At 40.3% G+C, this 19,877-nt stretch overlaps 1 protein-coding gene and 1 long non-coding RNA gene across 4 annotated transcripts in view; one reads left to right on the forward strand and one right to left on the reverse strand.

Moving 5' to 3' along the window:
* TRPM8 (transient receptor potential cation channel subfamily M member 8) overlaps positions 1-19,877 on the forward strand; it is a 69,930-nt gene that overhangs the window by 41,523 nt on the left and 8,530 nt on the right. For 2 of the 3 annotated variants that reach the window (XM_072977338.2, XM_072977352.2), the window contains 10 exons: positions 807-925; positions 2,096-2,386; positions 2,609-2,704; positions 4,372-4,501; positions 6,286-6,431; positions 7,351-7,467; positions 8,334-8,537; positions 14,583-14,674; positions 14,966-15,107; positions 17,636-17,807. In XM_072977338.2, the coding sequence (XP_072833439.2) occupies positions 807-925; positions 2,096-2,386; positions 2,609-2,704; positions 4,372-4,501; positions 6,286-6,431; positions 7,351-7,467; positions 8,334-8,537; positions 14,583-14,674; positions 14,966-15,107; positions 17,636-17,807 (1,509 nt within the window). Of the gene's footprint in view, positions 1-806; positions 926-2,095; positions 2,387-2,608; positions 2,705-4,371; positions 4,502-6,285; positions 6,432-7,350; positions 7,468-8,333; positions 8,538-14,582; positions 14,675-14,965; positions 15,108-17,635; positions 17,844-19,877 lie in introns of all 3 variants that reach the window. The other variant, XM_072977344.2, reaches the window with a different exon arrangement.
* Positions 9,439-17,475, reverse strand: LOC144583977 (uncharacterized). The gene is made up of 2 exons (XR_013537929.1): positions 15,210-17,475; positions 9,439-11,578 (listed from the first exon to the last, which is right to left on the reverse strand). It is a non-coding gene; the product is annotated as an uncharacterized LOC144583977 (long non-coding RNA).

Here is a 19,877-nt window from a genome sequence, read left to right on the forward strand (position 1 = left end):
CAGAGATCAAAAGAATCAAGTGAATTGTTGAGAGATTGTACCTGGACTCTTTTCTGTATTTATAGAATCATAGACTCACAGACCAGCCAAAGCAGGAAATCCACGGGAACTCTGTTTTGAAGTAGGGAATGGCATGTGGAGTCAAAATTCAAACGTCTAGATCAGTTACCTGAAAACTGTTGTTATGGGATATATAGAGGTTACAACAAGATAATTTAACCCTTTGTTCTCAGTTGTCAAAAATGGTGATATTTGGGGGAAACTTGATCCACGTTGACATAACTGACAGTAATGACAGCAGTTTATAAAGCGGTATCTATTTGAGTTGGTTGCAGCAAAATATAGGAGAAGGTTTTGTGGGAGAATAAAGTAATGGACTGGAGACAATTTGTCATAAGCAAAAAGGCTTTATCTTTAGTGGCATATGTGAAGACAAATGGATATCATGGGGAAAATGCAGGCAGCAAAGTGAGAGGAAAAATGAAATATAAAAATTATGGATAGTGGCAATTAACGTAAAAGCTTCAATGTGTGTAGAAACAGACATAAGTTCAGGTTTCCTGATTTAGGAAGCGCACACGCCAGACAGGATGAAAGTATGATTGATGTGGCTATGGATGTCGTGGGGGGTGGGGTTGAGATTCAGGCAAAATTATCCTTTTCCTCTTCATATTTAGGCAGCTCCGGAGAGAGAGAAGTTTAGACAATGTGTGTTTTTGCTTAATGTGCAAGGAAATGAGAATCAGAAACTCCCTGGAAAGTTATTTTATTGTTAGTCAACCACAATCTTCTCTCTCCACTTACAGCTTTCAGCACAAATGAACAAGATAAAGATAATTGGAATGGGCAACTGAAATTGCTTTTGGAGTGGAACCAGCTGGACCTGGCTAGTGAAGAGATTTTTACAAATGATCGGCGCTGGGAGGTAAGCTTGTGTTCCTATCACCTTGACGAACATAGCGGGAGGGGAGGGGTCAGTCATGTCTTTCATTGGATGGAGAGGCTGGATTAGGTAACAGCTGTTAACAGTGGGGTGGGAAGAAACTTGGAAGTGGAAGGCAATGAATGTTATGCAATTTGTTACCCAGTAGGTTGACAGAGCTCAGGTAAGAACACTTATAAGGGTTTGGACTCTGGCAGTGGTATGTCTTTACAGACTGAACCTAACCCACATTCACACAGATTTATTTAATAGGGAAAGTGAACTGAACTTACAAGAATCAGCATATGCAGTAAAGCCATATAAATGGCAAACAATAACCAACTAAAGCAAAAGTGGGAAAAGGGTGTGTGGTCTTATACACAACACACAAGCACAGTCCAAGCACTCCTGGCTTCACTTTGCAGTCCTCAATTTGAAATTTGGACAACCATCTAGTCGTGAATTTTGGAATTCTTGAATTTTTACTGCAAAATCCACAGGAAAGTTGTACCTAGCCTGATGAAGGCCCAATGATTATATTAAAAATTTGGCTAGCCTGGCATAGCCTGATGAAGGACCATATGGGCTGAAAAGTAGATTTTTTTAGTGATGTAACAGAGGTATCACCACCCTTGTTGCCTTCAGATAAAGCAAGAGGCTACCCTGTAAATACCACTTGTTTGATTATTTCCTATGTCCTGGGAAGAGTATTCATTGAATAGCATTAGTTGGAGTTACCGTTCCTATACCGTGGGGTCACCTTTAATAATCTGAACAGCAAAGCTTTATTTTCCCAGTTACTTTTTGCCCTTTCTTATTCTTGGATTGTGGCTTCCATTCTTCCAATAAGTTTCCAGTACAATCATGTGAACTTTGTATGTGGTGTGAAACTACTGCCAGATCTTTCAATATACATTTTTATTCAGTTGAGGGGGCCATAAACATGATTCACAATGAATCCTATCCATAACAGTGGATTGCACCTACTACTAGAGTGGGGCTTATGCTTGCTCAGGGCAGTAGTGAATACACCCTGGTGTAGATAGCATGTTTTGGTGGCCATATGTGCAATGCAGAAAGATGTAATAAAATTCTGGCCATTTTATATGGCAACAAAGAAATAACTTTCAACTTGGTTAAAACCTTTTTGGTTTGTTTTGTGTTCGTTGCAAGTCTGCTGACCTTCAGGATGTCATGTTTACAGCCTTGGTGAAGGATAGGCCAAAATTTGTTCGCCTCTTTCTAGAAAATGGCTTGAACCTAAGGAAGTTTCTCAACAATGACGTTCTAACTGAGCTCTACACCAACAACTTCAGCAGCTTGGTGTTTAAGAATCTCCAGATTGCTAAGAACTCCTACAACGATGCTCTCCTTACTTTTGTGTGGAAGATGGTGGAGGATTTCAGAAGAGGTGTAAAAAAAGAGGACGGAAATGGCAAAGATGATGTAGAGATACAATTGCTGGTATGTAAACCACAATCACATGGGCAGAGTAGATATGCAACTCTAACACTGCAGTCCTGTACCTACTTACTTGGGAAGAAGCATGTTTGAATGTGGTGGGATCTACTTCCATGTAGACATGTGTAGGATTATGCTTTGTATATCAAGTAAAACAAGACATGGGTTAGATAAAACTTTTCATGATCAGTCATCTTAGCTTCATCTTCCTTTATGTATTTTCAGGATATGTCTCTCATTACAAGACATCCCTTGCAAGCTCTCTTTATTTGGGCTATCCTTCAAAACAAAAAGGAGCTATCCAAAGTGATTTGGGAACAGGTGGGTCACACTTTCAGCATGACTGACACATTCATCCATTCAATTAGCAAGTTAGTTCATCTATCCCTTTTCTCAGGTAGAAGATTTGTACTTGGGCTTCCATCCTCTGCATAGTTATCTCAGACTGACCAAGTTTCTTTGACCCAGGGAGCACTTTGTGTTGATGCACAAGGGTTTTATCTATTAGTATACTAATTTTAGAAAATGCATTATGTGAAGTGCCTATTTTCCATTTAAATGCATAAGAACTGTGATTAGGAAAGTGGCAGGCTTTTGCACCTGTATGTGTGTTTTTAAAAGCTATTGATGCCCTTTGCATGTAGTTTATGACTACAGTAAATTAATATTATGAAAGAAGCCTGTGGGTAAGAAAAAAGAGGGGGGTCCATTATGATCCTGAGCAAAAACACAATGGTGGATTTACACTACCATTACATATATTTAAAAATATGCTCTAAAATGAGCTGATAATTGAAGAGTATAGTCTAAATCGAATTGCTGATTCCAACTAGAGAAGACCCATTGGAGTCAGGAGGGTTTAAAGAAGTTTTGGCAGCAGTAGATCTACTCTAGTTGGAAGAAGGAGTTCGATTTAGGCTGAGTTGCCCATGAAAGTTTGTGTGTTCCCTTAGAAGTTAATAGGGAAAATGCTAGTGAGGTTTTTGATTGTTTTGTCGCTGGGGAGACCTGGAGTGCAAATAAGATGGAAATTTGTTCCATGGTTTTGTCTGCTCTGGAGATGGGCTAGTTTTCTCCTTTTCATGTTGACCACACGACATATTGGCAATTGCAAATCAGCATGTCCCTAATCTTTGCCTGTTCTCACCTTTTTTAATTTCCTCTGAGAGACTTTGTTTAAACAGGTAGGATCTCTGGGACTGAACTAAAGCACATGACTTAATTTGTCCCTTTGCTTAAGTCACTTGAGAGATATTGAGAAACTGGAGGCTTCCTTCCTCTCTCCTGTGGGGTAGGGGGAGAAGAAGCAAAGGTGTTTTTTTTTAAGAACACCTAAGACAGTACTGAAGTGATATATCACTTAGAAAAATGGTTGAAAGCTTCCTCTCTTTTCCTCTCCACAGGGGAGTAGGAGGAAGCTTTCAGTTTCCAGTGATTGTGAAGTGGCTTAAGGAAAGCATGGAGAAGGAGACAACAGGACAAGGAGGGGGATTTTTTTTATTTTTTTATTTTCTTTTTCCTTTCCTTTAAAAGGAAAGAAGGGCGAAATAGGGTTGTTTGTTATGTAGAGTGGTTGATCCTTCCATGTGGATACAAGAAGTGCCCCAAATGACAAACCACGCCTCAAAGTGACTCAGTTAAGCATGATCCATCCTGATGCAGGCAAGGATAATTTGGTCATCTAGTTATATCCATAATTTTATAAACCAAACAGGAAAACATGGATGCTAATTCCATTGTCCTGCCTTTAGCCAGTCAAAGATTTTGTTTTGTAAGGATTAACTTCACCTAGATTTTCAGTGTTACAACATAAAGTGGTACTGCTTACCCACATAATTTCTCACATGCAGCTCCAGGGAATGAGGCACTTTTAAATTATGCAGTTGCACTGTTGTTTGGGGATATGAAGTGACATTACTGGAATGGCTGCAGTTACGGTAACTCAAAAGTAATGGTGATTGTAATCAGGCAATTTTGCCTCTTTGCAGACTAGAGGCTGTACTTTGGCAGCGTTAGGGGCAAGCAAGCTCCTGAAAAGCTTGGCTAAGGTAAAGAATGATATCAATGCTGCTGGGGAATCAGAGGAATTGGCAAATGAATATGAGACAAGAGCTGTGGGTAAGTTTTGATATAAGAGACTCAAAACCAGGGGTGAGGCTGAGGCAAAAATCACAAACAGAAATACATGAGAAGGTAGTAGAGTAGGCAAAGTAGGCGCAAAGTAGCAAAGTTTAAATTTTCAAAATTCACTTTGACTTTTATGTTAACTGAGAAGCATTTAACATTTCAGTGTAGCACAGCTTTTAGAGGTCAGTTCTGGAACACTTTGATATACATACATACATATATATACATATATATACATATATATATATATACATATATATATATATATACATATATATATATAAAGTCCTACTGTACATTACAAAGATAGTGGACTAAATTCAACATTACTCTTACTTGGACCCATTAAATCAGTAGGACCTAAGTTAGTTATGATGACTAACAAGTCCTGTTCATCTCAGTTGGTTTGCTCTAAGTAGAACTAATATAGTTCCAGTATTTGATCACCTCTGATATACTTTCAGTTATGATTGCATGTCACATCTGGTAAAGGCATCCAAACTAGTGGCTTGCACAGATACTAGACGTTCAGCTACAGTTTGTGAAAAGAGAGGGGGAAAGGGTTTTTCCAGCCAAAGACTTCCTAGTACCGGGAAAGCTCTTAATTACCACAAACAGCATTGTGTAATCATCCATTTTTACCTCCAAAGTGAATTTGTATGGTAAAAGCTGTCATCATCATCATCATCATCATCATCATCATCATCATCATCATCATCATCATCATCATCCTAATACAGAAAAAAATATGTGAAAACATGGAAGGGTTATGAAGTAGGTGACAAGTCTCAACATCCTGTGAAAGTCCATGAATGAGGCAGAGCAATTGTGTGCTAAAAGCCTTATCTGGGAACAACAGAAAGGAGAAGATTAAGCCAAGACAAGATAGGGAGAAATCAACACAAGACAGAGGAAAGGTGGGGAAAATAAGACCAGAAGAAGATGGAGTAGAATGGCGCTGTGGGCTAAACCGCAGAAGCCTGTGCTGCAGGGTCAGAAGACCAAGCAGTCGTAAGATCGAATCCACGCGACGGAATGAGCTCCCATCGCTTGTCCCAGCTCCCGCCAGCCTAGCGGTTCGAAAGCATGCAAATGCGAGTAGATAAATAGGGACCACCTCGGTGGGAAGGTAAACAGCGTTCCGTGTCTAAGTCGCACTGGCCATGTGACCACGGAAGATTGTCTTCGGACAAAAACACTGGCTCTATGGCTTGGAAACGGGGATGAGCACCGCCCCCTAGAGTCGAACACGACTGGACAAAAATTGTCAAGGGGAACCTTTACCTTTACCTATGAGAAGAGTTAGAGAACCCAATGAATTTTTGGCTTAACATTATCGGTTGTCTCTGTATACATCATTGGAACTAAAAAGCCTGCAAAGCTATTTTTCAGAACTCCAGTGGCGCAAAAGCATGATAACATACTCAAAGGAAGTATTGATGAGTGATGAAGGTAATGATGATGAGTGTTTGTGCCATGAGACAGAATGGACTTGATTGCAAATGGTTATTATAATTCTATAACATGAGATAAAATACATAGGTGGGTCAGCCCATTTGTGCTTCTGGCTCAGTTTTTTTTCTCTCACACGCAGGTCTTATTGGCACCTTCTGAATGCGAAACAGGTGCTCTTTCACTGAGCAAGTGAAGACCTGAAAATGATCAGAAACATTGTGTTGGGTAGTCACGAAAACTAAGCCAAACAGATGAATGCTTAAGGCAGAGTGAATAGACAAAAGCGGCTACTTACTGTTTCTGGCTTTTGATTCTTCTAGAGCTATTCACTGAATGTTACAGCAGTGATGAAGAGCTGGCTGAACAGCTTCTTATCTATTCCTGTGAAGCCTGGGGTGGAAGCAATTGTCTGGAACTGGCGGTGGAAGCCAAAGACCAACAGTTCATTGCTCAGCCAGGAGTCCAGGTAAAAAAAAAGGAGAAGCAGAAGAGAAAGAAAACAAGAACCGATAACCATCTGCCATGTTTTATTCAGCGAAACAGAGTAAAATTGGAATCCTGTACTGATATAACTAAGGCTGGAATCTACTACCCAGTTATCTGGGAATAAGACCTAGTAAACTCAATAAACTCTGCTTCCTGAGAATTGTGCTGAAAATGTCACATAGGCTTCAGGGTCCTGCCATATTATCCTGGCCATTTTTGCTGAGGAAAAACTTGCTTCAAGAAACTTAATTCTATGTTTCATTTGGTTCTATGTTCATTGAACCAGCGTCGTAGTCGATGGATAGAACAGTTAATTTTAAATCATGTTGAACGCAATGAACAAAGTTATGCTCATAATTTTCCCAGGGCAAAAGGGAGGCTGAGGAAGCCTTGGAACTTGAAAGGAGGGATAGGAAATTTCCCCTGAGTTTAAATTAAATGTTTATGGTGCCCCATCCAACAGGATTTTCTGCAGTTAATCGCAAAGATGTATCATGAGCCTTCTAAATGTGGAAAAGTCATTTCTAACCCAAGTTCCTGTTGTTCAGCTCACTATTCTCTACCTGTGCTTTTTTTCCTACTCAAAATAGACTTCCCAAATATCGCTTGCCATGTGGGCTTTTTAATGTGAGGAGAATATTCTTGGAAAATGGAATAAAGAAAGAGCAAGCAAGCAAAGGGTTAAGGGTCCCTAAACACTTTCTCTTCGTGGATGGAGAACTCCCATTGAAAGGTTCCCTACCCTTTTTGCCCTAATCCCACTTCAGGTGTTGAGTTCTTGGTCCTGAATGTACTTATCTGCAGCAGCAGGACTGTATAATGTAATCTATTGTCTGGGACAGGGAATTCGTCTGGGTCACTGACCAGAGTCCAAACGATCATGTATTTTTGTGTTTCAGAATTTTCTTTCGAAGCAGTGGTATGGGGAGATTTCCAGAGACACCAAGAACTGGAAGATCATTCTATGCCTTTTGCTTTTCCCTTTAATAAGCTGTGGCTTCATCTCCTTCAGGCAAGTTATTTGTATAAACGTAATTGTGTTATATTGTTGCTACCAAGTGTGGTGTAGTGTTGTGGTCCCCAACCTTGGGCCTCCAGATGTTCTTGGACTTCAACTCCTAGAAATCCTGGCCAGCAGAGGTAGTGGTGAAGGCTTCTGGGAGTTGTAGTCCAAAAAAATGTGGAGGCCCAAGGTTGGGGACCACTGGTGTAGTGGATAGAGTGATGGAATAGGACTCGAGACCTCAGTTCAAATCCCTGCTCAGGCATGGAAATTCAGAAGAGGGAGTGTTGGAAGAATAGGTAAAACCAATCCTTCAGTCTTTCACATACCTAGAAAACATTATTAGGGTTTTAAGTTGGATGCAAATTGATGACACATGACATATGCACACCAACACACACGTTGTTGCTACTACTATTACTTTAAATACTTTATCTTTTGCAATAGGGAGGACATGGTGTTCATGTGCCTGTGTTGGTGTGTGGAGATATCTTCCATCCAGGTTTCTTTTTTTAATGAGAAAATTCCAAATAATCAAAGGGCATGTTGTAGTTATTTGACAAATTATTTCATTGAGTGACTGATTGTATTTTTATACCACTTGAGCTTATTAGATCTGTCAGCTTTTTTGATTGTACTTGCATGCTTTTGGTATAGAAAACAGCTTTCCTATCACTGTAGGTATCCAGTAAGTGAATAATAGGTATTATTCACTTACTGGATACACAGATTCAGAATAATATAGTCCTGGTATTGTGTTGATCAGGTGATTGTTATTTGGTAATATAAGTTGCTATTTATAAAGCCTGTCTCCCCAACAAACCTGTTTTAGGAATGATTGATATATTCCAAGCTATTTGTTTTGCTTTTTACAGGAAGAAACCAGCTGAGAAGAGTAAAAAACTGCTGTTCTACTATGCGTGGTTCTTCACTTCACCCTTTGTAGTCTTCTCTTGGACGGTTATCTTCTACATTGCCTTCCTCCTTCTATTTGCTTATGTCCTACTCATGGATTTCCAGAAGTCACCCACCATGCTGGAACTGCTTCTCTACGTTCTGGTCTTCATCCTGCTTTGTGATGAAGTGAGACAAGTAGGGAGTACTTAGAAATAATAAAAAAAGTCTTGTTTCCAGGGAGTTTATGCTGGATGCAGAAAGGCCTGATAGCCTTCAAGTCCAGTGTTTTCTTCCTTGCACCTAGACTTTCACGGATGTCCCACTATAAGCCTGTTCACACTGTGAAATTTGGTGTGATCCAGCTGGTGCTTAAAAGACCCTTATCTTCAGTGCAATCCAAAGTTCCCTCTAAGGTGTATGTCTGTACCCACCTCCATGCAGCCTTCCTCCTCCTCTGCGCACCGTCAGTGATTGTTTTCAGGCCCTTTGGTTCTGGTCACAACAGAACCCTGCACAAATGGGTGATAGAGGGATAGATCCCTGCCCAAAGGAGCTGAATATGAGAGGGAACATCCCAAAAAAGAATGCATGCCCTAACCCTGTGCCAGAAAGATACAGCCAGCTCTTAAAAGGGACAGATGAATTGTTTTAAGTAGAAACACAAACGGGCAAGGTCTTTTTTTCAATGCCAAACTGTGCTATCAGGGAACCATATGTCACAACTACATGCCAGTGTGGACAGACTGTAAGCTATTTGGAATTATATAGTACTTTCCCATCAGATATATTAAAAACTAATGTCCCAGAATGTCACAGCCACCATGGCCAGTGGCTATACTAACTAGGCTGGTCTGGGAGCTGTAGTCTAAAGAAAGTGGTAGCCACACTGTAGTAGAGTATGTAAATCCCAGCAGCATATTACTTCTAATTTAAACGTTCATACTTTTTTTGTTGCACATCAAGCCACACAACTGCTGTACAGCAGGAAATACCAACTTCTTAACTATTGCCAGTGTATAGCTGAGATTTACACAACTGAACTCACATTGGTCGGCACAATTAATAAGATTTTGGACAATTTCCCCCATTTTGATCTAGATAATTATTAGTGGTTTAATTAGATACACCTTCAGCGAGGCTCAGATTTACCATTGTTTCCAGTCGTGTGCAAATTCCTGAAGTTACAGAGACTTTGTAGTTGAGCTCAGATCCCTGTTAAAATCCCATCTAATTTATTGTTAGCCACAGATAAGATTTGTGTGTGGATAATAATTAACCATAGGAGGCGTTTGAGAGAGAACTCTCTGGGAGTGAAGAAGAACAGGCATGCAATCCCATGAGCTGATTGCAATTCTTCACCATGATTAGAGGTCAGACCTCTTTATTGTGAGTAAGAGAACAAGTTGGTTACATTTGTGGGAAATTTAAATTACATTATTTTAAAACAGGCAGAGATCTGAAGCAGCAAGATCCTAAATTCTGTGACTTAGGATATTCCTTTGCAATTCCTTTGTCAAGACTAGGATTTGCCCTCTTCAGATTTATGGTGCTTCCAGATAAGACTGATACCCTGTGATTGCCCTAAATGAAAAATGGAGTATTATTGCTGGGCAAGGGGATGCCATTGTCTTTCATTTTAATTCTCCATGGCTGCTTTTCCCTTTTTTCCCCTCTCTTAACTCAGGTCAGTGACAAAGACAGAGTAGCTCCATAGTGTCTTCTGGCTGGTATTGCAAAGATAAATGAGCTGGTTTTTGCAAGTGTTAAGCCAGGGGAATAGCTTCAGACCACCCAGTTACTCTCACATTTCTCACTTTGCAAAACAGAAGATGTACAAGTGATGCCAATCACTAAACAGAAGATTTTGGCTTGGTATTGAAGCCTTTTAATAACACTGTATTGCTTTCTGTTGCAATGGTAGATAATACAGCTTGAAAGATTCTTGTTACATTAACATCTTATTTCTCAAGGCATGTATTCTCAACAGAACTTTAGGTTTCGATGCAAACAGGTCAATAGAAATTGAGAGACATTCAGGATGTTATCTTACATTTCAACATGAACCTGAGAGCCAAATCAGAGGACCAACACCTGGCTGCAACATAATGGCTGGCTTTAGTGACATGGTTGTCTGATTGGTCTATTACACAGCTTGATGGGTTTTCAATGTATTGTGAGACAACACTCCTAATTATGGGCTAGAGATGTGTCTGATTCAATGAAGCAATCAGCAATCACTTAACCGCAGAACTAATGTAATGAGCTTTGGACTGTCTGGACTGCTTTTCAGCCAGATGTAGGCCTTAAGTAGTGTTTGAATACAGAGCAATCACTGATAGATGCGGATACACAGAGACATCTATGGAGGACTTTTGCAGCTGTGCACTGGAATAGATGTCATTTGTAGTGTGACTTGCATTCCTTTGTTCAGATTATTAACTGTTACTCTTGAGATACCATCATCAACATCGTTGCCAGGCAGACTGCAAATTATTTTTCTAAACAATTTAAAATATCTCACTGCCTTGTCCTCAATAACCTGCTCCCCCGTTTGCATAATATATGCAGTGTAATGGATCTCATCAGATTTTGACACATTAAGGCTAAAAATCTGAACTCTTATTAAACAAATCATGTAGGCATTAGATTGTGGACACCTCACCATATTTAAATATCAGTTCATGCACTTACATTTTTATGTTAATTAAAATAGTTTATGAGCTCTTAAGTAACTGCTGAGACTAAGCCTTTGAAGTCTGTATTTTAAAAAAAACCAAAATATATACTTTCCTTTATTTATTCATGTCAGAACATCCCACAATTTTAAAATATGGGCATCTAAGAAATATAGGTAAAATTAAAAGCAAATTAAAATGTCAAGGTAATTAGACTGGGACATAGATGGAGCCTCCCCAAAGAGTGAAAAAACATTGCAAGTACACATGGGTGTCCCCTGGACAATGGGATTCAGCTGGCCAATCCTTCACTTTCAGAAGCATTGTGCTGTAATGCTTTCCCAAAAAGCTGTTACTGTTGAAACATGCTCTCTCTGGGGTGAGGAAAACAAGCTGTAGTTGCTTCTTTCTTTCTTTCTTTCTTTCTTTCTTTCTTTCTTTCTTTCTTTCTTTCTTTCTTTCTTTCTTTCTTTCTTTCTTTCTTTCTTTCTTTCTTTCTTTCTTTCTTTCTTTCTGCCAGTAGATGTCACTACTTTGTTGCAAACCTTGGTTCTGGTGTATAATCAATTGAAAAGAAAAAAAATTCATTGAAATAAAGAGTAGCCATGTGGTCCAAACTGTATAAAATCCAAATGCAAAAATAGGTTTATAGACCACCAAAAAAAATCATGATATAATACACAAGTGTTCGTGGATTAAAACACCACTTCAGGTTTGTACTAGTGTGAAGAACTTAAAGTCCAAATGTTTGGATTTTGACAGGAAGGTTGTTCTCAGATATAAAGTTCAAAAGTCCACATCCGCTTAAAGATGTAACCCTAAAACAGCAACCAGACTCCCAACTTGCATCTAAAAGAGAGACATGCCTGGTGAAATCCATCTTGCCCAGAACGTTTGGACTTTAAGTTTCAAAAGAACATTTCGGCTTTAAGTTCTTCACACTGGTACAAACCTGGTGAAGTGGTGTTTTAATCTACGAAAGCTTGTGTATCGTATCGTGATCTTTTAGTGGTCTGTAAAGCTATTGCCTACTTTTGCGTTTGAAAAGGACCTTGTCCAGTCTCAAAACATTTTGACTTCCTCTCCCAGCATATGGTGATTTTCTTTAGCTTAGAGGTGTGTTTACAATGATAGCCCATCATCTTGATAAAATGCCGCACTCATGTAGGTACAGTGAGTGGATTTGCTTGCATTGCCACGTGGCTGATGGAGAGTCTGAATACATACGTCCATACATACAGCCTGGCCTCTGCATGCCAGCAACCTAATTGCATTCCAAGCCTGCTAATACCCTGAATCTCCATCTGTAAAGTACTTTGTTGGAAATATGTTCATACAAAGATAATGTGAATTGGTCCTCACATGGAAATACTTGGTGCTTATTGTATAGAGAGAAAAACTTAAGCTAATTAGGTGGAAAGTTTAATGACAGCCAAAAAATTCAGCCTAGCTTTAAAGGAAAAAAAATGCTTGGCAGAGAGTCCACTGAAGGCTGGAGGAAGCATTTGGACAATGGGGGAATCAATGTGCAGTGTTGTCCCTAAGTTACATCATCATCATCATCATCAAAACCTTTATTGTCATATTAAATATAAAATAAATATAGTCAAGCAAGTTTGTTAGGCTTCGCCTCCTAACAATTGACTCAAGGAAAACAGCTACATGTTCCATAATGTCGACTACCTCCACTGATAACATAAATGGACCTTGTCCAGATCGGATTTCCCCTCCAGCTTTAACAATAATGAGGTGATGTAATTTTTGTGGCAGTCCTGATGAAGCAGAGAGTGCAAGAGCATGTGAGTGAGGGTTTCCAAAGCCCCCTGCTCACATAGACAATATTTTTTGGAATAAGGGGTTCCATTATACCTACCATACGATACAGCACCAGGCATGACGTTACATCTGGCCAGAGAAAAGACCTTGCGCTTTTGTGGACATTTAAGGAGAATGAGGAAAGCAGCTGGTTGTCCCATTTTAAAGGGGATGTGGAGAGACAACAGGGAACCAGTCTTATCAGTTGCACTCCGTAATTCCTGAAACTCAGTCTCCACTATTCATCTCTTTACTGTTTGAAATGCTAGCTCTAGACTTAGTGAACCTAAAGATCCAATGTCTAGGCCAATCAGTTTCAGTTTTCTAAAAAGGGTGATAGACCCAAAAGGAGGGTCAGAATCTTGCAGGAGCTGATATAATAAGCTGTCTTGGTCTGAGTTATAAAACATTTTAGCCAGAATTGAAAAGTTCTCAGCCATGCTATTGTTTCCCTTGTGGATAGTCTGGTTTCAAGACAGAGTACGAAGTAGGGAACACACCTCGGTAGGCCTAATACCTTACGTAAGAAGTGGGATCATAGCTGTTCGAATGAGCGATCCATGGCATTTTGCCAAATTGGGATGTCATACAGAATTTGTGAGGTGATTTTAGATTTAAAAACTTGTAGGGCTGCCAGGACATATCGGTTGCCAGCATTATAATAAAATCGAAGTAAGGACTGCACAGAAAGCCTGGCCATGTTTAAGACTGATTTGCGGTGAGGAACCCAGGAATGTTTATAGTGAAAAATAATACCTAAATATTTATACTGTTTGACCTAAGTTACATTAATAGGTGACATTCTCTCCTTGCACCACAACTTCAAAGAAGAGGTGCATTTCAGGTAGAGCTTCGTTGGCCAACTGAATTTGGACCACATCAACCAATGAGACAGAGCTGGGATGCTGCGGAGAACTGCATATATATCTTTTTTAGTGTTCACCAAAAAAAGTAAAAAAGACCCAAAATTATTTCTTCAGAATAAGGGCTAAAAGGAAGGATGTTGTTGAGATAATTATCTACACTGCTCTGAAACAGATACTCTCCAAGACATGGTCTAATGTGATATGCACATTATTTTTAAAAAGCAATGTTTGGTAATTCTCACTGGGAAGACTGTGTAAGGGGACAAGTGGGAAAAAGTATATTGAAGAAATGTATGGTTTCTTGTGATTGAGTCCTCTGGTGACCATCTTAAGATGGTGGTTTCCTTATGGTTGTCACCTGCAGCTGGAGGAACTTGAGCACTGAGACAAACTGTGGAAAATCGCTTAGTATATTTTCTGGTAAATTTATCTGAAGTAATTAAGATAGTTACTCTGACTAGGTGAGCACAAGAACCCCTAGATTATATGCTTATTCTTCTTACAGGAAAGTATGTCTTATTGAGTTCGGAAGGGCTTGCTTCAGAGTAGAGATGCCTAAGATTATATAGTCCATGCCCAGCTGTATGTCTCTCTGCATTAAACAGAACTTTTTTTTAAAGTTCACTTGGGGCTGTAATCCTTTGCTTGCCTGACCCCACTAAACACAGCTGAGTTTATTTCTCCATAAAGATGCATGGGATCAGCACATATTCTTTATTTTTCTGTTAAGCTATTAATTTCCCAACCAGCTCTCTTTAGTAAGATGGTGAAAGTATCTATTATCAGGAGAGAAAAATGAGACTGGGCCTTGTAATATTGTTGATACAGAATCCCTACTTTTATTTAGTGACTTTTCTTCTTCTTCTTTTCCTTAGTGGTATATGAATGGTAGTAAGTACTTTTCAGACCTGTGGAATGTTATGGATACCCTTGGGATTTTTTACTTCCTAGCAGGAATTGTGTTCAGGTGAGTTTCATCAAACCCACTACTGCTGTGCTTAATTTTTTGGTTTGAGTTCGGAAGCAGTAGAAGTGTGTGTTGTGATAGTGATGTAAGAATGATGTTTCTGTGGATCAAAGTGGACATTCTTCATTTGCGGTGCTTGGGGAGGGGTTGCATCTGTCAGTTTTATAACATGGTGTCCTTCTACAGTTCTGTGATGCTATGATAATGTATGGTACTTACTTACAATATGCATATAACTACTTCATCTGAAAAAGGAGATGCGTAGTTCGGTGTATTTATTTCACTGCACAGGCTTCACTCTTCAAATGAAACAGCCTGGTACTCTGGCAGAGTAATTTTCTGTTTGGATTACATCATCTTTACTCTAAGACTGATCCATATTTTCACAGTCAGCAGGAATCTGGGCCCCAAGATAATTATGCTTCAGAGGATGGTAAGACATAAGATTTATTCTAGATAAAACGTTTGTGCAATTGATTCAAACAGAAGTATGCTGGAAAACCTTTGGTGTTTATGAAGGCTTTTAAAAACTCACATGGACATGTAAGGGATGGCTACAGTTGCTTGCGCTCTGGATGATTCGTGATTGACTCCCCAGGAACCATGCAGGGCCTGTGAACTGTATTCGACATCAAAACTTTGCTATGCTGAGAAAAAAAAATACACACAACAATCTTCAATTAGAAAAATAGATTTACAGAATTTTAGATGAAATCCTTAAAACAAGAGTTAATTAAAAATAAAGATGAAAAATAATTATGTAACACAAAGGAATTCAGATATTTGCTGATAGTAATTGTTGCCAGCTGCATCATGGCAGTCCTGAGATGAAAAATTACCATATTTTCCATATATAACACTTTAATTAAAGGAAAATTTGAGGGTTGTTTTATACACAGTTGCCCATTGACTTGTGGTTGCCCATTGACTGCCGCCGCCACTCCCCGATCGCCCCCTTCAGCGATCGTCGTCTTGTGATCATGTGGCAGCGGCAGCAGTCAATAGGTAGCAGCGAAAGGCGGCTGAGCCCGGCTGCTTCTTTGCCTCGGTCTCCTCCTCCTCCTGGTGCTTCCTCTGCTGATGGTTGTGAGCTCAGTGATCGTGCAGCCCTTTGACTGCTGCTTTCCTCCTCCTTTTGCTAAGCCACAGTTTTGGAAATGGTGCGGAAATCAGTGATCAAATTTTCTAATTTGGGGTTAGAAAAGTGGCGGTCACCACAGACATTGGATTGTCTTATAAACAGAAAAATATGGTCATGTATTCTTAAGCATTCAGGAACTAGGTGTTTAATATAAAGGGTGAAATTGAACTGGGATCATAACTTATGAACTCTTCTAGATGGGACAGCTATGCCCATGTAGGTTCCTGGTTAAGCATTGACCTGACCAGAAATACCGGAATTGCCCAACATTCAGACAGCGTCCCCTTTGTCTTGCTGTGTAGAAGTCTTTACAGAATTTTCCCCATGAATTTCTGCAGATTTTGTTCCTCAAAATCACTAGGTTTATTTTGTGCTACTTTGTATAGTGGATGGAGCCTGGCACAATGGCACTTCTTTTCCCAGTCTAAAGTTTGCCTCTTTCAACAAATATATAATTAAAAGGACCCTAGTGCAGTACTGCCTGCGTTCAGAAAGGGGAAGGAAGTTAGTGCTATGGTGCTTCCTCAATTTTCAGTAGTCAGCATTGACAAGAATGGACTAAGTGGGAGGAAGTAAAAGCTAAGGTGAAAATCAGAAGAGAGGAAATGATGAGGCAGTAGCAGTGTGTCAAAACCGAAGCTGATGCACAAGCTGATACTCACAGCCTGTGGTTCCAGTTGGTAAGAGGACAAGGATCATGGTGAGATGGAGAGACTTAAGGAAACCTCCTTCAGCTCTATACAAAGAGGCAGCATGACTGTACAGCTCTCTACTTCTCACTTTCAAAATGTGGAAACTTGCTTGGATGCAGATCCTTATAGATCCAGCTAAATCCAAGGTCCTTTCAGAACAAAGCCATGAGGACAGGGGTAGAACAAAGTGTTACAAATGTTCTCTTTGGAAGAGCTACATATCAATAGTATGGTTGACAAGCAATCTCCACAGCTTATTGAACTGGTTTAATTTCTGTACATATATTTCAAAATCAGATCTTTATACATTCAGCTTCAGCACCCGTAACTATCAAAATATCTCATTTCCTGAAAATGACCCCCATCCTCTTCCACCTGCCGCCCCTTATGTTTGGAATTCCTTTTGTAGACTACACATGTCAGCCCTTTCTCTTCCTTCATGACCCTGTCCAAAACTTGCCTTTTCCTAGGAAGGCTTTTGTTTAACTCCTTAGTGCCATTCTGGATTCAGAAGCATATTGTGTGCCCATACAGATCAAAGTATCATTAAACAATATACAGTACTATGAACAGTTTATGCTGTTAGCAACCTGGCAGCTTCAGTTTCTGATCATTTCTCAAAGATATCTCTGCGCAGAGTGTGCTGAATCAGTGAAGAATTGATTTGGCTAATTTAGCTCCTTCACCCCAGATTTCTCCCCCATAAATAAGTGTGTTAGTTTTAACTTTAAAGATTTAAAGCATAGGGCTAAGAAGCTGGCCAGCTATTGAATAGAAGAATCACAGCAGCTGGATGTTGATTTTACTATTTGAGCATGTCATCGCAGCTAGATGTTTTCCCAATTCAGGATTTACACCAAAATCCAACCCTAGATATTTATATTTACTAACTGTTCTAACTGGATTTTCATCTAAGACCTGCTCAAATTTCTAAGTCTTCCTCCCAAACACTGTGCCTTTGGATTGGGAATAACTCAACCAATGCCACTTACAGATATTGAGTTTATGTGGGAAAGTACAGTAGTTTGTTTTGGTTTTTTTGCCATTGGCTTGCATGACATGTCTTTAATGATTTTGCAGAACCAATGCCGCGTTCTCATATAGACTTTAAATCCTCATTTTTTACAGCTGATCGATGTCTTCTTCTTCCTGTTTCTATTTGCGGTGTGGATGGTGGCGTTTGGTGTAGCCAGACAAGGAATCCTACGAAAGAATGAACAGCGCTGGGAATGGATATTCCGATCAGTTATTTATGAGCCGTACCTTGCAATGTTTGGCCACTATCCTACTGATATTGATGGTATCCATCTTGAAGTGCAATCCCAATGAGCTAAAGGTTGGAATAGTGGGGAGAGGGAGGTACAGTCCCTAAAACAACATCAGGTCTCCATCACCTGTGCTTTATGCTACTGGGAAAACACAGGAGAACTGCACCTATGGCCACTATAAGTGACACTACAACTCCTTTGCTACACTAGACATGGACACTTTGTATTTGTATCCCTAGGAATACAAATACAAAGCGCAGCACCACAGGTGCCGTGGAAGTCTGTTCCCTCCCCCCAGAACTGGCTAATCCACTCATTTGTTGCTGCACAGTGTGCGTGTCTGTTGAGGACGACATGGTGCCAATCGTAGAAGTAGCCTGGCTGGCACTTCCCTACCTCCCTGCACAGTTGACCACTCAACAGTTGAGCAGGGAGACTCTTGATTCCACCTCTTTGCTGGAGTGGGCAGTTGTGCAGGGAGGCAGGGAAGTGCCAGCTGGGCTACTTCTGCAATTGGCATGAAGTCAATGACGCCATGGTGACCAGTGAGTGGACTAGTTGGTTCTGGGGGGAGGGAACGGACCTCCATGGCAGCTGCGGTGCCATGTTTTGTATTTATATTTGTATCCCCAGGGATACGAATACAAAATGCCCATGTCTAATTACCACAGTTCCCTGAAATAGATCTACTGTTTGGATTGTTAAATCATGGCTGGATTTCTGGCAGCAATCTGGGAAACAGATAGACAAATCAGGGGTGAGGAAAATAGGCCATCATGGCTGGCAATTAATGGTTCAGGGGACATCTTGAAAAAAAAGTTTTATTTGACGCCCCCCCCCCCCCCCATTTCTTAACCTGGAGGAGATAATACAGGAGAGGCCTGAGCAGAAGGTTGTGTTTATAATATTATATGGTCAGAATAAGTCTTGGCCTAGAACGGCCATCCTTGTTCACCCTTCATTTACAGGATCATTCCAGATAGGGGGGTCTCTCCATCTTTTGGGGGGGGTGAAAACAGAAGATTGATGCAAGCCCAGCAGAAGTGGGCCACATTGTTCCCACTGTTTCTCTCCATCTCATACATTTACACATAGCTTTTTCTCTTGCACATCCTTGTTTTGTTCAAGCCAGGCACTGTAATAAGCTAAAGTTTTTTCCCTACTTGCTTTGTTTTTGCAGTCCATGTTGGGGCTTGAAGGAGTTTGTGGGGAGGGTGCTTTAAACCCCAAGAGGTTTACCAAACTCTTAGGTATTTTGTTGTTTTGGAAATATCTCTGAAAAGATGTAAAGAAAAATGTCCACATCTTACAGTTAGCAGATTTTTCCTCTGATGGTTTGGTTTCCTCCTAAAAGGGTGCTTCAGCCATAAAACATGCAAATGAAGGCTGTGTTTTACATCCAGTGATAGACTGCAAAATGAAGCATGCTAAAAATGCCAAATGAAAAGATTAGGAAAAGCATATGCTAGGACAAACAGCCATTTTTCACCACTTAGATGAGAATTGTTTCTAAATATTGCCCGGCTGCAACCTTACCTAGACACGGGGGTGCTCACTACCTTAGTACATGCGCTCGTAATTTCTAGATTAGACTACTGTAACACGCTCTATGTGGGGCTTCCTTTGAAGCTGATGCGGAAACTTCAAGTGGTGCAGAATGCGGTGGCCAGACTCCTTACTGGAATGAGAAAATATCAACATATCTCTCCTACTCTGGCCATGCTGCACTGGCTGCCCATCCGTTTCCGCATTGACTTCAAAGTGTTAATGCTTACATATAAAGCCCTAAACGGTTTAGGACCTCGATACTTGGCGGAACGCTTACTCCCAACTAGCTCTACCCGTGTCACCCGTGCGAGCCAGGAGGTGAGGCTGAGGAGCCTGACGCCGAGGGAGGCCCGGAAAGAAAGAATAGAAACCGGGCCTTCTCGGTGGTGGCTCCTCGCCTCTGGAATAACCTACCTCCGGAGATTCGCGCTGCACCCTCGCTGGGTACTTTTAAGAACCAAGTAAAAATGTGGATGTATAGGCAGGCCTTCCCTTCCAGTTAATTCCTTTCCTCTTTCCTTTTTTTCTCTTTATTTGATTTATTTTGTATTTTT

This window comes from Pogona vitticeps, chromosome 1 (assembly GCF_051106095.1).
Source record: "Pogona vitticeps strain Pit_001003342236 chromosome 1, PviZW2.1, whole genome shotgun sequence".
NCBI classification, from domain to species: Eukaryota; Metazoa; Chordata; class Lepidosauria; order Squamata; family Agamidae; genus Pogona; species Pogona vitticeps.